This window comes from Rhinatrema bivittatum, chromosome 2 (assembly GCF_901001135.1).
Source record: "Rhinatrema bivittatum chromosome 2, aRhiBiv1.1, whole genome shotgun sequence".
Lineage (NCBI taxonomy): Eukaryota > Metazoa > Chordata > Amphibia > Gymnophiona > Rhinatrematidae > Rhinatrema > Rhinatrema bivittatum.
In genome coordinates, this window is record NC_042616.1 from 390,533,981 (window position 1) to 390,555,278 (window position 21,298).

Sequence of the window (21,298 nt, forward strand, 5' to 3'; positions counted from 1 at the left end):
GCATAGTCAAAATGAAGGGACAGACTTATCATTACACTGATCCAGAACATCTCAGTACACTTGTGGGATTAGACAAGTCGGGGGAGAAATAGAAAGAAATGGTGGAATTAGCTTACTTTTCTTAATGCTAAAAAAAAAAAAAAAAGCTTTTCATTGTAGTTTGCTCCAATAAAAGTACACTTTCTCTTTATTTTCTTGCAATAGATTACAGAAAAATGGAAGATATATATAATAATTTGGTTACATTTGTATTGATATTTTCTTTTCCCTTTTCTGTATTTTACAAATACAATAATTATATTTATGTATTGTATTTAAAAACTAATAAATAAAGAATTAAAAAAAAAAGAAAGACAGACCTGGGGGTGGGGAGAGAGGAATTATAATCTACAGCAAAAAAAAAAAAAATGTGAAAACCAGCATTAGATGTATTCCCTGCCCCTCTCTATGTTCCCTTTCCCAGCTCCACGGCTGCAGCACCGGTTTTGCAGCCTGTACAATCTGAGACCATGCAGACCTGCAAAGTTTCAGCACAATTATGACAATCAATTGAAACTTGTGTGATTGGGCCTTTGTTTCTACTAAGTTATAACATTATGCCTTAAACACTATGCATGCGCACCAATATTTGAAAAAGTTATTAGTGAACCTCTGATTTGAAAATATATAGATACTTATTTGAGTGTTTTATATACCGCCATTCCAATACATATAGAATTATTTTGTAAGCACTGAGGTGTGTATTGGTGTCTTTTCTCTTCTGGCCTCCTCCTCTCTCTCACTTCCCTCTACCCTCCATCTCTCTCCACCCTCTACCCCACTTCTCCCACAACATTTCCTCCTTCATCAGTAAACCCTCAAGCATTCTGTTAGTTGCGCCTTTGAAATAGTGTGCATGATAAAAATGTAACACTTGGTTGAAGGAAAGTATTACATTTTAGGCCTTAGCAAGCATGTGTTAAGTAACAAGTAGAGAAAAGAGTATTGTGCTATTTAGAGTGTACCCTTTAAAGCTTCATTTACATCTGATGTACGTATATTTATGTGCAGTTACATGCTAATTTTAGCTCATAAATGCTAGAGGCGTTTTGAACTGGTTCAGTGGACATACTAGGCCTTTAGTGCATGTCAAATGGCTTTACTGTGTATACAAAACTAGTGTACAGGCCTCTACATAATGATGATATTATGTTGACTAAAATATTTAAAAAGTAGCACCTGTTTTTTAAAATGTGTATGCAAAAGAAGAGGAAGTGAATTCAGAATTGCAAACAGATTTTGATTACATTCTAACTCATTTTTTTGAAATATGGTGAAATTATACTTACCTGATAATTTTCTTTTCTTGAATATTGCTAGACTAGTCACTACAATCAGGATTTCCCTCCTCCTCAGTTTGACGGAGACAGAGGACACACCTTTTTCATGACCTCACTTAGGGCTATAAAGTGTTGAGAATGCAAGGCTTCATAGATGTTTGGATAAAGACAGCGTTTCACATTAAAGTTAAGCTGAACTTTCGCACAGCATATATTTGAAAAATATTGAAAAATAGATATTTATCAGACATGATTAAAAATAAGGCTGAGGCATAAAGTTGTCATTGCTCGATGAAGCCTATTATGATGGTCTTTCACAGAGCAAGCAAATGTGACTAGGGTGTTCGGTTGGTACTTTTGGCAATCTGGCTGTTCTATAAGATTTTCTGCCATAGTCCCTTATTCATTAAATAGACGGGGTTACGTGATTAAAATATAGTTCCACAGTCTCACCAGGCCCGCGGTGCAGGGTGCTCTGGAGTCTATGGAGAGAGATGAGACAAGGCAAAGACAGAACTGATGCGGCAGTACTCACTCTGATGCTGGTAGTTGTAGTAGGAGAGAGCCCCGAGGAGCAGAGGTCTCGGACGTGCAAGGCCCCGAGGAGCAGATACTTTAGGCGTCCTTGTTGGTAACAGATTACCCCGGAGGGTAAAGAGGAGTGAGGCAAGGCCCCCGAGGAGCGGGTACCTAAGTCGTCCAGGAATGAGAGTACACAGAGCGGGAGAGTCTGGTATTGAGGGGAGATCAGCATGGAGGATTCCTTGCTAACTCATAGCTGGATTTGTGAATTGGGTTTAAATGTCCTGAGGTTGTGACATCATGCGGTGGGGGATGCCCCCGAGGTTCCCGCAATTACGCATGTAAAGGACAGGGCTGCATGCGCGCGCGCGCATGCCCTAGGTAATTCCGGAAGAATGATGGTGAACGCAATCGCCCATGCCAGATTGAGGACACCAGAGGGGTCGGCGTAGAGAGGCGGAGTCAGCCATCTTCCCAAGATGAACAGAGTTAGGCAGAAAAAAGGTAAGCAACAGAGGGCACAGCCATCTGCGACCGATGGGCACAACACAAGTAAAGGACTTACCAGCTCTAAGATAGCTGAGCTTGTTATCCCAGCTTACTCTGTTAGGTACAAATTAACCCATGCAGATTGTCACATCCATGCTGGGTAATGTTTAGCCTTGCAGTAATCTTGCAGGCTTTACCCAGCCTGCTTGGAAAACACATAGGTGTATCACAAATATAGCCCTTAATACTATAGAAAGACCAGATCAATACTTTAACAGCAGGGAGTTAACCATTCCCATGTGGTAATTGAACATGCTCTGCTGCATCCCTCTCTCCAGCATATGTATATCCACAAAGAAGCCGGCACACAAAGAAGTGAGTCGAAGCTGGTAGCTGACCCAGCTTCTACTTACTTCTGCTGCGCCTTCATGTTTCAGAAAGTCAAGGGTGGTGAGAGCGAGAGTACCTTACATACCTCCTGAGAATTCAGGAACCATTCTCTGGACACTACAGCCCCTTCAGGGTACTGGGCCAGACATTGTTCTCTGATGTTTTGCAGGCCCACAAGCAAGGAGGGACCTCCAAGAACTCAACCAAGACAGGGCCTAGGAAATGCTACCTCTGGGATGACCCAGGAGCTTGACCAGATCAGAGCCTGGGAGACTACTCCCACTGGGAGAAATAACCCTGAGAAAAAGTTGTCCCAGGAGCAACAAGGACTCAACCAGGCCAGGGTATACCCTGACTCTTGGAGCTACATCCTTTTCATGTGTCTGCCATTGGTGGAGACAGTACTGCTGGTTTTGGTCAGGACCACATCTCCTTTATAGTGCTAAGTGAGGTCATGAAAAAGGTGCATCCTCTGCCTCCATCAAGCTCAGGAGGAGGGAAATCCAAATTGTAATGACTGGTCTAGCAATATGATAAGGAATATGGTTATAATAGTTTTCTTATTCAGGAGAAACAGCGGCAACTGCAATGAACTGGATGCGGATTGTAATTAAGCATTTTTGGCAATTTAACGGGTGAGTTTTCAAAGCAATGTATGCATTTAAAACATAGGTTTACATATATGGTTTGTTATAAAATGGCCTGGGGTCTGAGCGTGTGCAAGTATGCCTGAGACCTGATTCTGCACATAGCTCTATGTGCACAAAAACAAGAGACATTTTGGGGTACAGGGTTAAGGTAGAATTGAGGCAGGCATAACTTTCTGCATGTACATTCAAAAGAATTGTAAGTATGTTCATAAATGCTTTCCCTACTCCAACTACTGCAAGTACAGGAAAAGTACACATAGAATCGAGATACAGACATATTTATCCCCGTACACCCTTCCCCCTCCTGAATACATGTTCATAAGTCGATTTATGCCGATAATCTGGGGTTTCTGTAGGTAAATCCTTTTGAAAATTACCCACGAAATGGCTACACAGTATGTCAACATAAGCCAAAATATTAATTGTTTAAATATCCATAAAAGGCCTTCCGTTATTCATTTATCACTTTGTTTTAAACACAAAGCATTTTACTTTATTTCTTCCAATATAAAGGGAACTTCGTTTTCCTTGGCAGCATCTTGAAACAACAACTAATTCTACCAGTTAAATTGCATTTTCTATAAAAAGATCCTCATACCAGCTTTCCAATTTTGTCAATTTCTTTTGTAATCTGCACCAGTTGTAGCTCTACATATTACTCAGACAAGCAAGCTCTGAAGAGTACAATGAGAAGCCATGAGCTTTCACTTTATCGCAATTACACATGCAAGCTCATTGGGATGAGATGTTTCGCTGTCAGTGGCATCTATTACATCTCATCTATCACACTGCACAGTGTAACTAGAAATCTACATCAGATGTCAAACTCACTTGGCCCAGGTCGCTAACATTTGTACTCATTTCGGCACAGCCTGGTTATTTCACAAAGTATTCCCGACTGCATGGAGATAAAATGGTAGGGCTGGCTCATAAACAGTGGTGACTGCGTTTGCAAAAGAAGAAAGAAACAACTCCAGCCATTGCCCACGCTATGCACTCATCTCTGTTATATATGTGCAACTTTTAAATTCAAATAAGCTCATACCCTAATAAAACAAAATGTGTCAAAAGCAAGTGCACAAACGGTGGAATCAACTCAATATAGTACTTGGGTGCTTGTTTTGCTTCCTTTTAAAACTACAGCCATTAGTATCAGCTGCTGATGTGTTATTGCACACAGATATGTTATTTCATAGTTACTTGATAATTTCTTTCTCAGTAAAACAAATAAAGCCAACAGACAGTAGACAGGGAAAAGAAAGAGCAGAATCCATTCATAGCTCTGCAAATTTTACAGGTGAAAATGGTTAGCAGAGGACTATGGGTTCTGATGGGATGCATGTAAGATTACGGTATAAAATATGAAGAATAAGACATCAGCACAGTAACGCTACAGTAGCTGTCATTGGATAAGGACCACTTAGCCTGCCCAGATGCCAGTGTATCATCACAGACTACTTGATCTATGGTCACCGCTTTTCCTTAGCCCATTCCATTGCTTCTGTCCCATGCATACATAAATTCTGATACCATTTGGATTGCTACTACGTCTCCTAGTAGGCCATTTCAGGAAAGTGCTGCCCTCTCAATAAAGTACTATTTCTTCATATTTACTCGTAGGCTACCAACTTTAAGCTTCATGTCAAAATCCTTTGTTCTTAAACTTCTTTTTATTAAATGTGCTACCATCTTGTACCGTACTGGAGCCAGACAGACATGTGAATGTTTCTTTTTTCTAATTTTTTTGTTTACTGAACTTAAATAATTCAAATACAAGAACAAACTTGATAGGAATAGTACCAGAAAATAAGAACCACAAATATCATAAGCCCAAAGGCAAAGTAATATTCAGGCAACAAGTTTCAAAGTCCACAATATGGGGGCACTGCAGACAAAATTCTAGGAATTCACTTAATATAAAAAGCAGAAAAAGAAGAAACTGCTCTAGTGCCAACAAGTATTGAATGTTGAGAGGTCTAGGCTTCATTTAGCAGAAAATCAGTCAGAGTAGACCTGGCATTGCCACTTTGCAAGAGCTCTAGCATTGAAGAAGAAATTAAACTGAGATGGCTCAAAGAAAACATTTAACATTGCAACATTTAATTTAACCATTTTGCATGATATTTAAGAAACATCATCATTCCCAATGAAAGTACTCTAGGCCTCAGCAATAAAAACTGCTTCTGTCTTCTTTGAGTAGTTAAGGAAACAACTTGGGTAAATCCTTTTTTGTAACATCCAAAAAATACTTCTTTATGTTTGAATAAAAACTTCATAATAAATTCTCTGTCAGGTTCCAATACAAATTGCATTACCAATGTTGTCTTTTGTTCTGAAGTTCCACCAGAGGATTCAAATAAATTGGTGAAATTCAAATTATCAGGTAGAACAAGTTCTGCTTTCTGATTTAGGAGAAAGTAGATAGAAAGCTAAATGTATAGGAGGAAATTTTTCCAGCAGAATATTTAATATTTCCAACATATATTTTTTGAAAATTTTCTTTGGGGACATCAGGTCAATTATTGGAAAATTAATCAACCTTAAGTTTTTAGATTTAAGGAAATTTTCAACATTTTTACTTTTTCGCTGTAATAGAGTATTGTCCTTAATCAGTGCAGCAATGTTAGCTTGTAATTGGAATACCTTCTGTTCCATAGCTTCCATTTTCCCAGTAACTTATTCCACTTTCTTTTCACAAGTATCCAAATACTCAATAGAGTTATTAAAGACAGAAGTTAACTGTTGCATTTGAGCAGAATAACCACTTCGCAGGCCCTCTAATGCGAGCCATATTGTTTCAAGGGAAAATACTGATGGTCATTCAAGAGAAAAAAGTCTGATCTGCCAAATCCAAAGCCTGAGAAGCCAGGATTGCTCCAACCATGGCTTCTGCTGAAGCAGCGGCCTGCTCCAACGAATCCACTGAGGCCGCTTTTCTCATTGCAGGCATCTCTGAATGCACGGCCAAAGTGGTCAAAGCGGTGACATCAACAGAGATGGACCTTTCCCACTCAGGGTCATCCAGCCCTCCTCACGAGCAGTCCACCAGAGTTCTCCTCTCCTCCGGGCTTAACCATACTTCATAGGCCAGGAAGGCCACTGAAGGACATTCCTCAAACGAGTGTCCCAATGGCTCAGCATTGAAGGTTTTTTGTTGGAAGTTATGTCACACAAAGCGGTTGATGGGACCAGAAGAAGTGGTTGAGTAGGTAAATTTGGGAAGACTCACATCTTGCCCTTACGTTTTCCCATATTGAATTCAGGAAAACAAATCCTCAGACCGCCGCGAGCAAGAGGAGATATGCCATCTTGCTCTGTCCCCAAAGGACATGTGAATGTTTCTAATATTCTTCACCTTTCCTCTCTATGTACTAGAGAATGCATCTTATGTTCTTTAAGCTTCTCTGGTAGTGCTTGTGCTGCAGATTCCAAACCTCACCTTCTTCTATTTTGTTTCAGATAGTACAATTTTGCAAATAAAGGAGCTGATTTATTAAGCTATGGTCAAGTTTGATCATTAATGTGTGTTATTGACATTAATTTCAATGAGGTCTCCTTAGTAACAATGCATGTGAATTAGTGCATATCTATATCTATGCATGTGAACAATGCATGTGAATTAGTGCATATCTATGCACTAATGCTTGTTAGCAAATATTACACTAAACTATTTTGCATCATGCATTAAAATAAAACAAAAAATGCATTTTACTTCTATATAGCAAACAGTCTTGTATCTTAGAAGTTTGCTACATAAGAAACCAGAATAGGTTCACAGAGTCAAAACTGGAGGAACTATTAGTAACATGGCCCTTTAATGATATTGCAGGCCAACATTTATTTCTGTCCTTCTGAGATAAAATTAATGTGCACTTCCATTTTTTACCCAGGTAGATTGGGAATGATCCAGGCAGGGACGTGGATTGGCTTTATGGAAGGAAGAAAATCATAGTCATGCTAACCCTATGGGCAACTATAATTTTCTTAAAAAAGAAAACAAAAGATACTGGATCAGATCTTGTGGCAGACTCCACCTTCCACTTTTTGCCAATTGGGAAAAGGAAGCAAGTTCAAAAAGGTTTGGGGTTGGTGACCTGACGTGAGTTGGCAGAAAATCACTACTGCCTTATGTATTCTGCAAGATCAGGTTCTCATCATGCACGTATTTCATACAAACTTTGGGTTCTTTCAGTCTGTCTCTCTTGGCAGTGTGCTACTTAGAAAGTTCAGAAACCCGCATAATTTTAAGCAAAAATGGAAATAATGAGGGCAAAACCAAAAAACATGAGTACTGGTTAACCACAAAAACTATAAACTTGCAGACAGAGAAAGAAAACTTACCACCACATCTTTTTTCTTCTATACTGCTGGATCTTGCCACAGATAGTTCTAAAATTAATAATAGTCAAAATAAGGGTAATGAAGAATGCTGCACCGCTAAAGAAGAAACAGCAGAAAGTGCCACTGCTTAATTCATTCTTGGCTTTTTTTGACGTAACTACTCATGACCATGATCTGATGAGCCCCGAAGGAGTCACCTATTCATAGGAATTACAAAGAAGCAGGCGCTTGGCAATCTCAATTTCTTTCTATTTTCCATTGTTTATTTTGTCTTACAGAATTTCTAGCAAACCTTTTCTGTTTGAGCACTTGCTTTGGGTGGTGCTAATGGAGAAGGGGTGAGAATTAAACACCTTTTTTTCTAGAGGTGCAAGGAGTGGTGTGGTCTGTAAAAATAATAAGCAATAATGTATGTGTCTATTTTTATAATGGACAAACTGATGCGTTACTTTAACAATTAGTATTCGTGTTGCACAGTCTTATTCAGCCATTTGACTGTAGAGGTAAAAGATCTCTGTTGGCACTGATTTAGAACTCTGTTCATGCTCTGCATGATTCTGGCTTGGTTCTGGTCAAGATGGCACTGTGAGCGTCTCAGAATCACCATTACTCTGGGTTACTGGGATAAGAAAAACGTTTGAAGCAGAACATGTTCTCTGCGTTTCCAGTCCTCTCAACTTTACTCAGCTCTCCCTTGAAAGAATTTTGTACCATTCTCTGCCCACTTTCCTCCCCTCAGAGAAATCGTATGCTGCCCTTTGTAAAAGAAACGACTGACCGTGACATTGAGATAGCTCAATATTTTGTTTTTCATCATACTGACTGCCATGAGAAGTTTTTGCTCAATGCTGAAAATGCTACATGCTTTCTTCAATGGCAAACTGCAACCTGGGTCATTTGCTTTCTTTGAAAAGAAACTATTCTTAAAGAAAAGTTTATTTTGAGGAAATACCAGTACAAAAGGAATGAGACATATGGTAAATGTGCTCTACTTAATATTCGTTTTTTCTCTATCTCTTTCATGATACCTTACATGATTAATGCAATTTCCTTTTTTTTATATTTCAAATTATTCAAATAAATTTAAAGAAAAGTTCCAGCGTGGAAAATACTGATCAATGGCATGGTTTCTCCTTTTCTCTCTCTTATTGCGCCTTTAGTGTATCTCTTGATTCTGGGCCCCTCTTCTACCTTGACGCTTATTCCCTTGGTGCTCTGAGCTCCTCCCACAGCTTTCAACACCATCTATGTGCAGTGTGTTCTAAAATTGTCCTCTGAGACAGGAGAGTTGAACCTTAGTCTCCTATGTTGCTGTGTGAAGTGATTCAGCCAAGTCAAATGATCCGCTCATGATTAGTGTTTCAATTATTTATATGCCACATTATCTTAAAATCTAAGTGGCTTACAGAATTGCATCCATAAATGAAAACAATAAAACAGGGCAGAAGTTAAAATAAAACTGTACACGAGATCTGAAATAACAGACGCAGGAAACCACTAACATCATTCAAAAAAGCCTTCTCAAAAGATACGATTTTAGCTTCTTTTTAAAGATCTTAAAGCATACTTCCGGCCAGTGAGCCACACAGATTCTAGCAGACTGTTCCAAACAATTGTGTCAGCTATTGCAAACAACTATTCTCTTGACTCTGAGAGACTAATTTGCCATACTGAGGGAATATCTAAAGGCACTTCCCGGAGGAACTTAAATTCCTCTCAGGCCTATAGAGTTTTAAAAGAAAGCTCAGACACTGAGGACTTTCATTATTTATAGCCTTGTGAATAAGAGACAGTACCTTGAAGATGATTCTGAATTGAACTGGAAGCCAATGCAATGAGTATAAAATGGGAGCAAGTGGCATAGTGACACTATGCTGCTGGGTTTTGAATTACTTGTAATGCTCAAATTATGTTTAATGGAATGCCCAGATAAACCATATTACAATAGTTGAGAGCAGTCAGTACCATTGCTTGCAAGACACTGAACAAAAATAAGAATAATTCTAAAAATGCTTGATTTTATGCAACATCCATAATTAAAAAATGTAACTCTTTAACACCACTTTGACATTGAGTTTAAATGAAAACATACTATTAAAGATGACACCCAAATTATGGACTTCACTGTAAATAAGAATTTGTAACCCCTTGAATTTTATTGCCTTGGGAAAATCTAAGTCTACATTTCTGCCAAGTTTGATAATTTAAATTTTTCACAAATTTAGGACAAGCTTGTTATTTGAAAAGATATGAATGACTTTTAAACAGATGATAATCAACCCAATGGTGGTTTTAGGGTCAGTAGTAATAGGAAAGAAGAAATGATTATTATTGGCATAGATTCTATACTGGAATACTCCAAGGCCAACAAGACACCTACATATTGGGTGTAAATATATGTTAAGAAGAGTGGCAAACAAAGCTGAGCCTTGTGGAACTCCAGTGTAAACTGGAAATCAGCTTGAAAATGTACTACTGTACCTGAGCTGTTGTGATCTTTCTGTCAAGTAAGACCAAAATCAGGTTAGCACTGTGCCTTAGATGCATTGTCATCTAAGCACCTCAATTAGATGTTAAGCTCCAGGTTGTCGAATACCTTTGACACATCAAGCAAATCCAAAATAAATTTGGTGCCAGTGTCCAACCACGACAAAGTGCTGAGGCTTGAAACTACCAGAGCTTCAGTGTTGTATTTTGAAACTCAAAATGATAGGTGTCTAGGATGTTGTTAGCATCAAGAAAATTGTGTAGTTTGCTAACTATGGAGGATTCTTATTACCTTGGCAATAAATGGAATGGAAGAGATGGGATGAAAATCGACTGGATTAGTAGGGTTTTTTTTTTAACCAATGGATGGATCAAGGTTCTTTTTAATACACTTGGCAAATTGCCCTTGGCCAAAGACATGTTAACTATTTTAGCTAAAGGAGCATAGATCTTATCAGCTATGATTTTCATCACTGCTGTGTCACAAGGATTTAATGGACACTTGACGAGTTCATGGCCTTCACTGTATTTAAAATGTCTTGTTCAGGATCAAATACAAAACAATTATATTTTACTGTTGAGTCCTTGGTGTAGCAAAGAGGTGGAATGGACTTCAGCTGAATCTGATACTAAGGTTTTTCAGCAGAAGATAAATCTTGTCCCAAGGATCTTAATTTAAGAAGTATCTTCTAGGAGGCAGGCAATATAGTTCATGTTACCTAAACATTCTTTCTCCCAGTAAAAATTGTGAGATCCATTTTCAGCCACTGGCTGGATTGCAGAGTTAGCCAGATAAACGTGTCCGGCTAACTTTGCTTGGATTTTCAGTAGCAGAGCTGTGCTGCAGCATATCCACAGCGATTTCAAAGTTAACTAGATAAGTACATTCAGCTAACTTTAGGACTGCTTTCATGTCAGCTAACTTACCCGGATAACACTGATTACTGGCATTCCTCCAGGTAGGTTAATCGGCTAGCTGACTCCACCCTGGAATGCCTTAAACTTGTGCCAACTTATCTGGCTAAATCTTTAGTTGGATAAAAAGTTATTCAGCTAAGTGCCAGGCAGAGCACAGCCAGAATCTGAACAGAACTGGTCAAATGGTGTTGAATCCAGACCTCTCTGAGTTTAAAAAGAAGAATCTGCTCTTTTATGTTTAGAAGACTTGACATTTAAATGACTGATTTTTTACAGTTCTGTGTTGGTAATTAAGCAGCATGAATGACTAGAAAAAAAATGCATTTTGTTATTAGGATTAATAAATTCCTTATTGTTATTTACAATTATTTTCTTTTACTATGGAATGTTTGGCAGAAGCTGAAAATGTGCAGCTTGTATCCTTTTTGCACCAAGGATACTAAGTTGTACAGTGCTGTGCAAACAGATAGCATTTTCTAAAACAAACAATTTGATCAATTTGATCATCCTTATCAAAATAATGATCCTATTCACAGAAGGCCAGCTGCGGACCACAACTCATTTATTTTCTGCAACTAAGTATTGAGAATTGGGAAATCTGATCAACAAAAGAGGCAGAGGTAATTTTTTATTAAAGGACCTATGCTGAAAAGTCCAATGAATCCAGTGGAAAACCAAGTTAATGATTGGGATTTCAAAAGTGTTCTCCTCCGCTGTTCCTTACATTATGGCAAACTGTGCTCGGTGCAAACAACTGATGGGAATAAGTCTTCTTTACCCTTACCTGGAATGGCATTGGACTCAAAGTTGCAGTTTCTGCTCTCCGTGCCATTTCCAGAACACTGGTTGCCAACGGGAAAGAGGATGTTACACTGACGAAGACGGAACTGGACTCCTGATGCGTCACATTCAGACCACTCTGACCAATCAGACCAGCTGTCTGCACCACCCAAAACAAGAAAAGGAAAGAAAAATGGACATTAAAAAAAAAGAAATCTCCTTTTCCCCTCTCTTTACCCAGTTATATTAGGATTCCATTTGCAGAATACTGTATATATATATGACATTGTTTACCCTGAAGCAATTTCATTAAAATTTAATGAATTTAATTGCATGATTAAGCAGATCACAAGCACTAGCATGGATTGCTGCAGTGAATGAATGACTTTTCTATCCCAAAACTGTAGTTCTGCAAATGAAATCCATCACAGTACGATATCTGTCTGTGCTTTGGTCTGAACTCTTCTATCTTCTTTTCCCTAGCAAGAATTCTTATTTAGGCAGATGACGGTCAACTAGAGTCACATATCTGGCACCAGTGTCACATTTCTTAAAACGTAATACATGAAGAAACCATAATCTGCATCCAACGATGAACAAATAACAATGCATAGAACATAAGGCCTTGGTACAGGTCACCAGCGTCAAGCTAACTTTAAGGCAACAACATTCTCAATAATTCTGAAGATGTTCATGTAAACATTTTTATCTCTAATTACATAAATATGATCCAAATATGACTAACATACTTCTCCAATGACAGCCTTCTCTCTGTTTGGATTAGGTTTCCTTTTCCCCACACAAACTTGATTTTATATTGTACACTGCACAGTGGCTTAATGCCCACAGAGATAATGAACTAGGAAACTGAGGTTCTGTGAAAACTTATATCACATTTGAAGTTTCATCTTTTACTGTGTCATGGTTTTGTCCCACCATAGGTCTTGGCTTGATGAACTTGATGCATATGGCTGGCAATCAAAAAGTACAATGCAAACTTTATAATGAACTGGCCAGATTCTCAATAGCAATCCAGATGACCTACTCATTATAATGAATACTTAGCATATAGGCTGATTCACTGAAGTGCGTTAACGCATTAACCACACATTATTAGTGAATAGACCCCATTAGAAATAATGGATGCAGTGGTTGGTAAATAAGGCATAAATCGCATATTAGCACAATAGTGCACTTTTAGTGTATTAGCCTGTGTGAGTTACAAGACTAACCTGAATAAACCTGTTTGAATTTAAGTGAATGCAGACATACCATTTGATGTATCAGAGATGTTAGCAAAGCTAAAAGGAAGTATATGTTGTATGCTATGATTCTTTGAGCGCCAGAGAAGGTGATGTGGAAGTCTTGAATCACTAGTTATTGGGATGCTAAGACTTATCTGATGCCATCGTTTTAAGCATGCACAAGAAATGAATGATTTTGAACACTTACGGCGCGCGCGTGGCCGGGCCTTGCGCGCGCCACGTGCATTTTTGGAAGGGCCCAGCCATGCGCGTATAACCTCCACTACGCGCCCAAGTGCCGGGCCTCCCCAAAGGGGAGGGGTAGGCCGGGATAGCGCCATTATCTGCTGTCCTGGGGAAGCGCGCGCCAGCAACCGGCCAGATCGCAGGAGATACTGCTCCTCCGGAGCAGAAGTAAGTTTAAAAAAAAGGGGGTTAGGTACAGCTAGTTTAGGGGTCAGGGAGGAGAAGGGAAGAGGGAGGAAGGAAAGGGTTACGGGGGTTAGGGAAGGTCCCTTCTAGTCCACTCCAAGGAACTGGGAAAGGCCTACCTGTGTCGCTGCGCGTATTTTTTTAAGATCCCCTTCCATTGTGCACGGCAGACATCCACCTGCATGTGCGTGCACCGATTATTATAATATCGGGTGCGTATGTGTGCGTGTTATAAAATAGTCGCGTCCACGTGCATGCGCCGGGAACTGAACACATGGATGCCCACGCATTTTTTTTTAATTGACCCCTTACAATATAAGCTGCCCTGGATTTTCTATGTGGGGTAATGAGTATGTTGGGCTTCTAAAGGTTTTGGGGGCTTGCTGGTTTCCTGAGCAGGATATTACAGTGATGGGTGTTTGTCTCTGTTTCTTTTTCTGTTTTCATTCCATATTTATGCGCTGAGATCTTAAATAGTTACAGTAAAGGCTAGAAGAATCTGCTTGTTTGCTCGCTTTACCTGCCTGTATTCATTATTGTTCTGTTTTGTTCCTTTGGATGTGTACTTCAATTTTCCATTTTTATCGTCCCTTCTGAATACTTCTCATTTATTGTTATGAACTTGGGAGCACCTATCTGCTTAAGAAAATAAACTTCTCAATATACTCTCCTCTCAACTTAGTTGCACTGCAACTCAAAGTATATTGCAATGAACCCTCCCTGCTCCTTTTCTCATCATCCACTTCAGGTAAAAGAAGGAATGTCTCAAAATTGTCAGCATACTGTTTGAGGGGAAAAACTGGAAATGATAAAACTGTTTGACAAACAAAGTACCATTTCTAAAAATAAAATATAGATGTATATTCTTTCCTCATTAATGTTCTGAATTTAGTCATTACTGTCAGCAGCATAAAAATAAAACCCATATAAATTTATGTTGTAGAATAAATACTGCAAAAGACAATGTTCCTGACCTTTAAAATGACTGCAGAATCTCAGTGTGCTGTTAATTATTAAGGACAGTGAAGCCTTCAGATCCTGATAGGAATCCTCTCTCATTCCACCTACTCTGTGGGGCTTCAATACTGTGCAAGTCAGAGGTGTAAAAAACTACGTATAGGATTAAATTGCTGTGGGACATAGCCAAAAATCCTTGCGAGCCAGCCCAAATATCTTTTCAGCAGTGTAAAAGAAAAAAAACCAAATTGGCCTAGAGTTGCCAATTAAAAAGAATGTGCGGCGGGTTATCCTCCTCCCAGACCTCAAGTCTCCCTCTCCTCCACAGTCTACCTCCTCCCCTCCCCCCAACCAAACCTCCCCATCGACTTTTTCTTATAGAACAATGGCCGTGGAGGCACTAGTGACAACTGTAACCGGCTAGAAGTCGTGCGGGCCGAGGACTGAGCCAAAACACACCCTGCTCCCAGGCCTCAACTCTGTGGAGGCTGGCGGTTGGCAAACCACTGGCAATGCATTGCCTGTTTTAAAGGTTCTGCCAGCCACCAGCCTCCCTTCATCAAAAACAGCCAGGCTGGTCAAATATTGGCCAGTTAGTATCCTATCTCCAGAGATCCAGATAAGCAGCACAAACGTTTTGCAGGACTGAAGCCTTAGTGACTCTGAGTAAAGAACTTGACTTCTTTCAGTGCTTAGCCTCTCGTTCTCTGTCCCACCTTTGTTTCTTAAATCTTTTTAGCCCATATAAAATATATATAAAAAATTGGGAGACAGATTCTCATTCAGAGACTGTTGTTTCCATACATACAGCACTAAGGTCTTTACAATGGATATACATGAAATGCATAACAGAAAGTCAAATCATTTCTCTAAATACTAATTGCACTATAAAAAGACAATAAAGGTAATTATCAAAAGCATATGCCCAGGTGACATTGCCTTCCTCAGATGAGACTATAAGCACATGTGGCTTCCATAGGGTGCACGCGTTTAGCTGCAGTAAACAGAGACCTTCCTGTGGCCGAGTTTAGGTGGGGAAGAAAACAGAGCAGGCACAATCGATTTTTTCTTAATGTACGCCTGCTATTTTACTGCCTCCTCCACTACCCACCCAAACAGCAGGTGCAAAGCACGCAGATGCTTTTAGTATGTGGACTTTGCACATGCTGATTTTCAATGAGAAACAACGTGGGTCGCCTATCTTTGAATATTCCCTAAAGCACGTGCATTAAAAGCACCTGCGCAGTTAGCAATCATGTGGGCTATTTGTAAACTGCCCCTAAAATGTTTAAGCTTTTATGCGTACCACCCCTAGGACAAAGCAAATGCATCAAAAGTAGGCAAGCAATATTGGCATTTCCTGTCAATCAAGTCACTTGCGAGTAGTTTTTTTTGTTTACAGGGTGTTTAGCAGGCCAAGGATAACATAGCATTCTCAGTGTGGGTCATGCTCCAGAAGTGCTGTTGGCAGCATCATACCTGGACATGACTGCGTATTGCAGAGTGCCTCTTCAGTGTGGAGTCCGAGGCAAATGTCCCCTCCGTAGGCCGGAGCGGGGTTGGAGCAGGAGCGAGTTCTCATGTAGTGCCCACCACCACAAGTGGCTGAACATTTGGACCATGATGACCAGCAAGACCAACCTCCATCAACTGGAAAGACACATAAGATTATATCACACCAGGTTCTTTTAGGCACTTATATATCTCCCATATGCACAATTTTGCCACTCATGGCGAATGTACCCAATTAAGTCAGTTCTTCCATGTTATGGAATCACTCATTCCAGAATGCACCGGGCCACGCAGAAAGTATCCTGAAATTACTTGCACCTCTCTAGAAGTGTGGTATCACAGGAGAAAAGTCAGCAATATGACCTAGTGAAGCAGGTATCTCAGAGGGAGCAAGACGGGGGACAGAGGGAAATCACAAGGTCACATCGAGAAATGCCTTATTAGGAAAGTTATACAGTTCTGAGATTGTAAACTGCTTTAATTTTGAAATAAAAAAAAAAAGAGGTAAGATTGTTTTGCCAGTTCAGAATACTGCTAAAAACGGGGTTACACTATCTTTGGTTTTCACTATCGAGCTTCTCCTAGATGATAAATGTCGGCTTCAGTAGCCAATCATAAAACTCCATAGTTTCCCAAATATTTAATCAGATTCACAAAATATAGCTGGAACATTAAGCAGGCACTTTAGGCTGACATACATTTTCCCTGCGTTTCATTTCATGCTAGCAATGTACTATTTTTTTCAGATCTGTTCTACTGGGTGTTGCACTAAGTTAAAAAAATGTACCTGGACCTGGCTGCTGCAACATGGGTCAACCAGGACTGGGTATGGTTCAGGCGGGAGGGGAGGGTGGCATCCCTATCACCTGTCAACCTCAGCACTGACTGATCAAAGTGCATGTATACGGTCCTCTGAGCTGGGGTCCCTGGGTGGGGAATGATCACTAGGATGACTGAGCTAGACTGGGAGATGGGTTAACAATGGGGGTAAAATTACAGGTAACTACATGTGCAAGCTCCTGGTGCCACTGATTCAGCTCAGGCAAGTTTTGACCTGGAAACCCAAAGAAGTAGAAGGAATCTGTAGGAGCTCCCCAAGCCCCTAAACCCACATAAAAATCAAAAGGTCAATATTCAAAAGGATTTGTCCAGCTAAATCCCAAATTTAGCCCCCCAAAAAACCTGGGGTTTAAAAATGATCCTATTGAAATTCGGGTCAGAGGCAGTTGTCTACATTGTTTATGCCTGAATCTGGGCCTGATTAGCAGCCAGCTTTGAATATTGCACCTACAGATATACAGATATACTCCATAGGGAAGCTCCCTGGCAGTGCTGCAGGTGTATTAGACATAGGGTCCTTGGTGGTTTTCTGTCCTTCCACCTTCTGCGTTGATCCCAGACAGCCATCTCTCCCACTCATCCTTTTCCTTGTTATCCCTAGTAGTCTCTTCCTTCTGCCTTCTCCCAATGGCCCCTTCTACCCACTATGCCTTGCAGACCCCTCCCCCAGTCCTCCTCTCTCTCCTGCCCTTCCACCCATGGCCCTGAGTGCCTTCTCTCCTTATTTATTTATTGGAATTTATATATTGCTTCCCCAATCAAAAAAGAGCACCTAAAAGAGTATACAAAGGCATGGGCTTAGGCAATTACAGCAAATAACATTAAAATAACCACCAAAGAATAGCACATAATTAAAAAAAAAACAACCCAAAGAGCCACAAATAAAATTACATTTCTGAGTGCCTTCCCCTCTGCCATCTCCCCCCCTGTAGCTCCTTCCCTAGTCTCCTTTCTTCCCTTCTCCCATGGCCCCTTCCTGAGTACTTGTCATCCTGCATTCCTTCCCCTACCCCACAGCAATACCACTCACTCCATCTCCCTCACTCTGTCAGGCCAGCAGGGGCCAGAGCACATAAAGTGGTGAAAGAAATGCTCCTCCTCTGGTCCTATAAAATAGCTACTGTTGAGGTTGCTAGAAGCTGCGCTGTTCCCTTCCTCCTCGCAGCATGGGATCAGTCTCTTCTTGGCAGTGATCCACCTCAATCTTGTCCTCCTCTCCTCTAGGGTGGGACCAGGCTCTTGGCAAAGGTGACCCACCACAGTTTTCTCTTCTCCTTTAGACGCAGGGCCAGGCTCCTCTTAACGTACACAGCACAGGATCACACAGTTGGTGGCTCACCACTTACAGGCAGCAGCGGCCGTGTTACAGCAGAGCCCACTCTTTTTCTTGGCATCTGCACTTCTGCAGACCTTGTGATGTCGCTGCAGGCCCATGGAATCCATGGGCCACAGGTTGGGAACCCCTGCTCACCTTTATTTAAAAAGGAATGCAGAGTGAATCGGGTTACCCTAGCTCATTGTTTGGAGCTGCCCGAGGAGAATTTAGGTGAACTATCAGTTGACTAACTCACCCAGCTCTGGAATATAGAGGCAACTTTGAATATAATTCTGGAGATTGCACTGTCAAAAGGACATAAACCAAATAGGGTCTTTCCAAAAGGTAACTACTAAAATGGTCAGTGGCCTTTATCATACAGCATATAAACACAGTCTTAAAGATCTAAAAATGGAGAAAAGGAGGGTAAGGGGAGATATAATAGACATTTAAATACCTCCAAGGATTAAATACACAGGAGGCGGGCCTCTTTCAATAGAAAGAAGGCTCCAAAATAAGGAGTCATGGGATGAAGTTTAGTTTAGTTTATTTCTTCATTAATCATATTTCTTATCATAGGAGAAGGAGAAAGGCAATAGAATCTGAAGTAATCTAAGGAAATATTCCTTTATGGAGAGACTGAATGCATGGAATGGTCTTCTAGTGAGAATGGTGGAGACTTGGACAATGTTGGACTTCAAGAAAGCATGGGACAAGCACAGAGGATCTCTGAGGAAGGTATGGATGGACAGACTGAATGGGCTGTATGGGCTTTATTTGCTCTCTTATTTAGTGTTTCTATGTTTCTAACTAAGGCATTGGATACTTTAGCCCCTGAAAAACTATTATGGGTAAGAAGAGTTATTAGGCTCCCATGGTTCACAGATAGTTTGCAACAGGTGAAGAATAAGGGTAGATGTCTTGAATAGCTATGGTTAAAATTGTGTTCAGCTACAGACAGATTGCTTTGAAACAACATGGTTTCTGTATAAGAGGGAGATTATAAGTGCAAAGGATTGCCAATACAAGAAGTGCAATGAAGGTGTTATTTAGAATAATGAATGATTTAGTAAAACCAGACTGTGTTGAAAGTGGGGAGCTGTCTGTTGTGGAAAGTGAGAAGTTCTCAGCCTACTTTCAGAATAAGGTCATTGGATTTCAGTCAGAATTTATGTCTGGCAAAGTGCAGCATGATGATTTGATTAAGCGAGGACATGGTCAGAATAATCTAGTTTTAAACCCAGTCAGCACAGTTGTTTAACACAGTTCTGCCCAGACTGGCTGAATTTTGAACCCTACCTTGGCATGTCTGGTAAGGGCATCAAAACAGACATTGCCAGATGTTTTGCCAGATTGTGAATGCCTCAATGCAGGAGTGTGTCCACTCTGTGGCTGTGCACCCAATATTTAAAAAAAAAATCATGCCTACATCCTCAGGTAACAGGAAATTACAGGCCGATTTCAAACACCCCTAAAATCAGAAGCCTGAGTTATATTATATTATGGGGTTTTTTTGTATGCTTGTTAAGAATCATGTGTTGGGATTTTATTTTACCATTGTGTGTTAAGAAGAACATAAGAACATGCCGTACTGGGTCAGACCATGGGTCCATCAAACCCAGCATCCTGTCTGCAACAGTGGCCAATCCAGGCCATAAGAACCTGGCAAGTACCCAAAAACTAAGTCTATCCCATACAACTGTTGCTAGTAATAGCAGTGGCTATTTTCTAAGTCAACTTAATTAATAGCAGGTAATAGACTTCTCCTCCAAGAACTTATCCAATCCTTTTTTTAAAACCAGCTACACTAACTGCACTAACCACTTCCCCTGGCAACAAATTTCAGTTTAATTGTGTGTTGAATGAAAAAAGAACTTTCTCCAATTAGTTTTAAATGTGCCACATGCTAACTTCACGGAGTGCCCCCTAGTCCCCCTAGTCATTCTAAGAATGACTAGCTCTTTATGTGTAGTGAACTGTACAGGGATTTGTTTTAATTGCATTAGCTTTGAGTATTGTAATATATTGTTTATTTTGCTCTTTGTACTTGTTACTCACCTTGACTGCAGAAATGTGAGACAGCGAGAAATAAATGGATGTAAGTAACTATATAAATAGGTAAATAAATATGTGCCATTTCTAGAACTTTTTCATTCCAGCAATAGAAGATAGTAATGGCATCATCACAGATAAATTAGATCAAAGGTGTATGCATTATTTACTGCATCAGGTTAACAGGGCCTAAAATTGTCCAAGGTTACTTTCATCTTCCTTTAATGTTACTATAGCAACAGGGGAACATCGGTTATTTTTCCTTTATTGTCCATGGATTGAACTTTCACAGTCTCATGGGAGAGACACATAAAAAGCTAATACAAAGGCTCAAGTTATACTTAAAATTTGAAAGTGCGCAACCCTATGGCATAGATGATTTTTTTTTGCAGTAATTAAAAAAATGCCTTTAATAATATTCACCAATTAATCTAGTTATTTATGAGGAGGAACACTGATGTTCCAGTGAAAAAAAGGTCACAGTACAAACAATGTGTAGTTTTCTCTAAATGGTGGCTGGAAACTTGCTTGGGAGCAATATTCACCTTATGATCTGTATCTTTTATCCCTTGAATAGTGAATGGATTCCTAATGCACCGAGATCACATACTAGAGAAAGGATGGCTGGGGTTGTGCTCAAAAGGGAAAATATAGGGGTTGACATTTAACCAGTTTGTCTGGCTAAGTCCTGGACTGGGATTTGAAAATTCTGCTGGTTTCTCCATCCATGACTTAGGCCTGGATTTCTCAAAATGCACTAAATATCACCTGCAATAGGAAAAGGGGTGTGTGTTATGCTAATAGGCAGTTTAAGATAACTTTTTCACACTTTGCAATATGACAGAATTGTTGTATTTCCTACATACAACCACTGGGGAGACCATGTTTAGTAGTTTTAAGGTCCTGGAAGACAGCTGAGCTATGAGAGAGAGAGAGAGCTACAAACAGAACAGTGCTCTCTTGTGAAGATTTGATGACCCTCGGAGTGAGGAAACTCACCCAAAGATGAGATTTGTGCAATGTTCTCTCAACCTAGCTTGATGTTACCCA

At 40.1% G+C, this 21,298-nt stretch overlaps 1 protein-coding gene across 1 annotated transcript in view; it reads right to left on the reverse strand.

Annotated features, from left to right (window-relative positions):
- The window catches only part of SEMA5A (semaphorin 5A), a 1,250,864-nt gene that overhangs the window by 13,584 nt on the left and 1,215,982 nt on the right, over positions 1 to 21,298 (reverse strand). Inside the window, 3 exon segments of the mRNA XM_029590025.1 lie at positions 7,712 to 7,759; positions 11,901 to 12,056; positions 16,009 to 16,179. Of these exon segments, the coding sequence (XP_029445885.1) occupies positions 7,712 to 7,759; positions 11,901 to 12,056; positions 16,009 to 16,179 (375 nt within the window).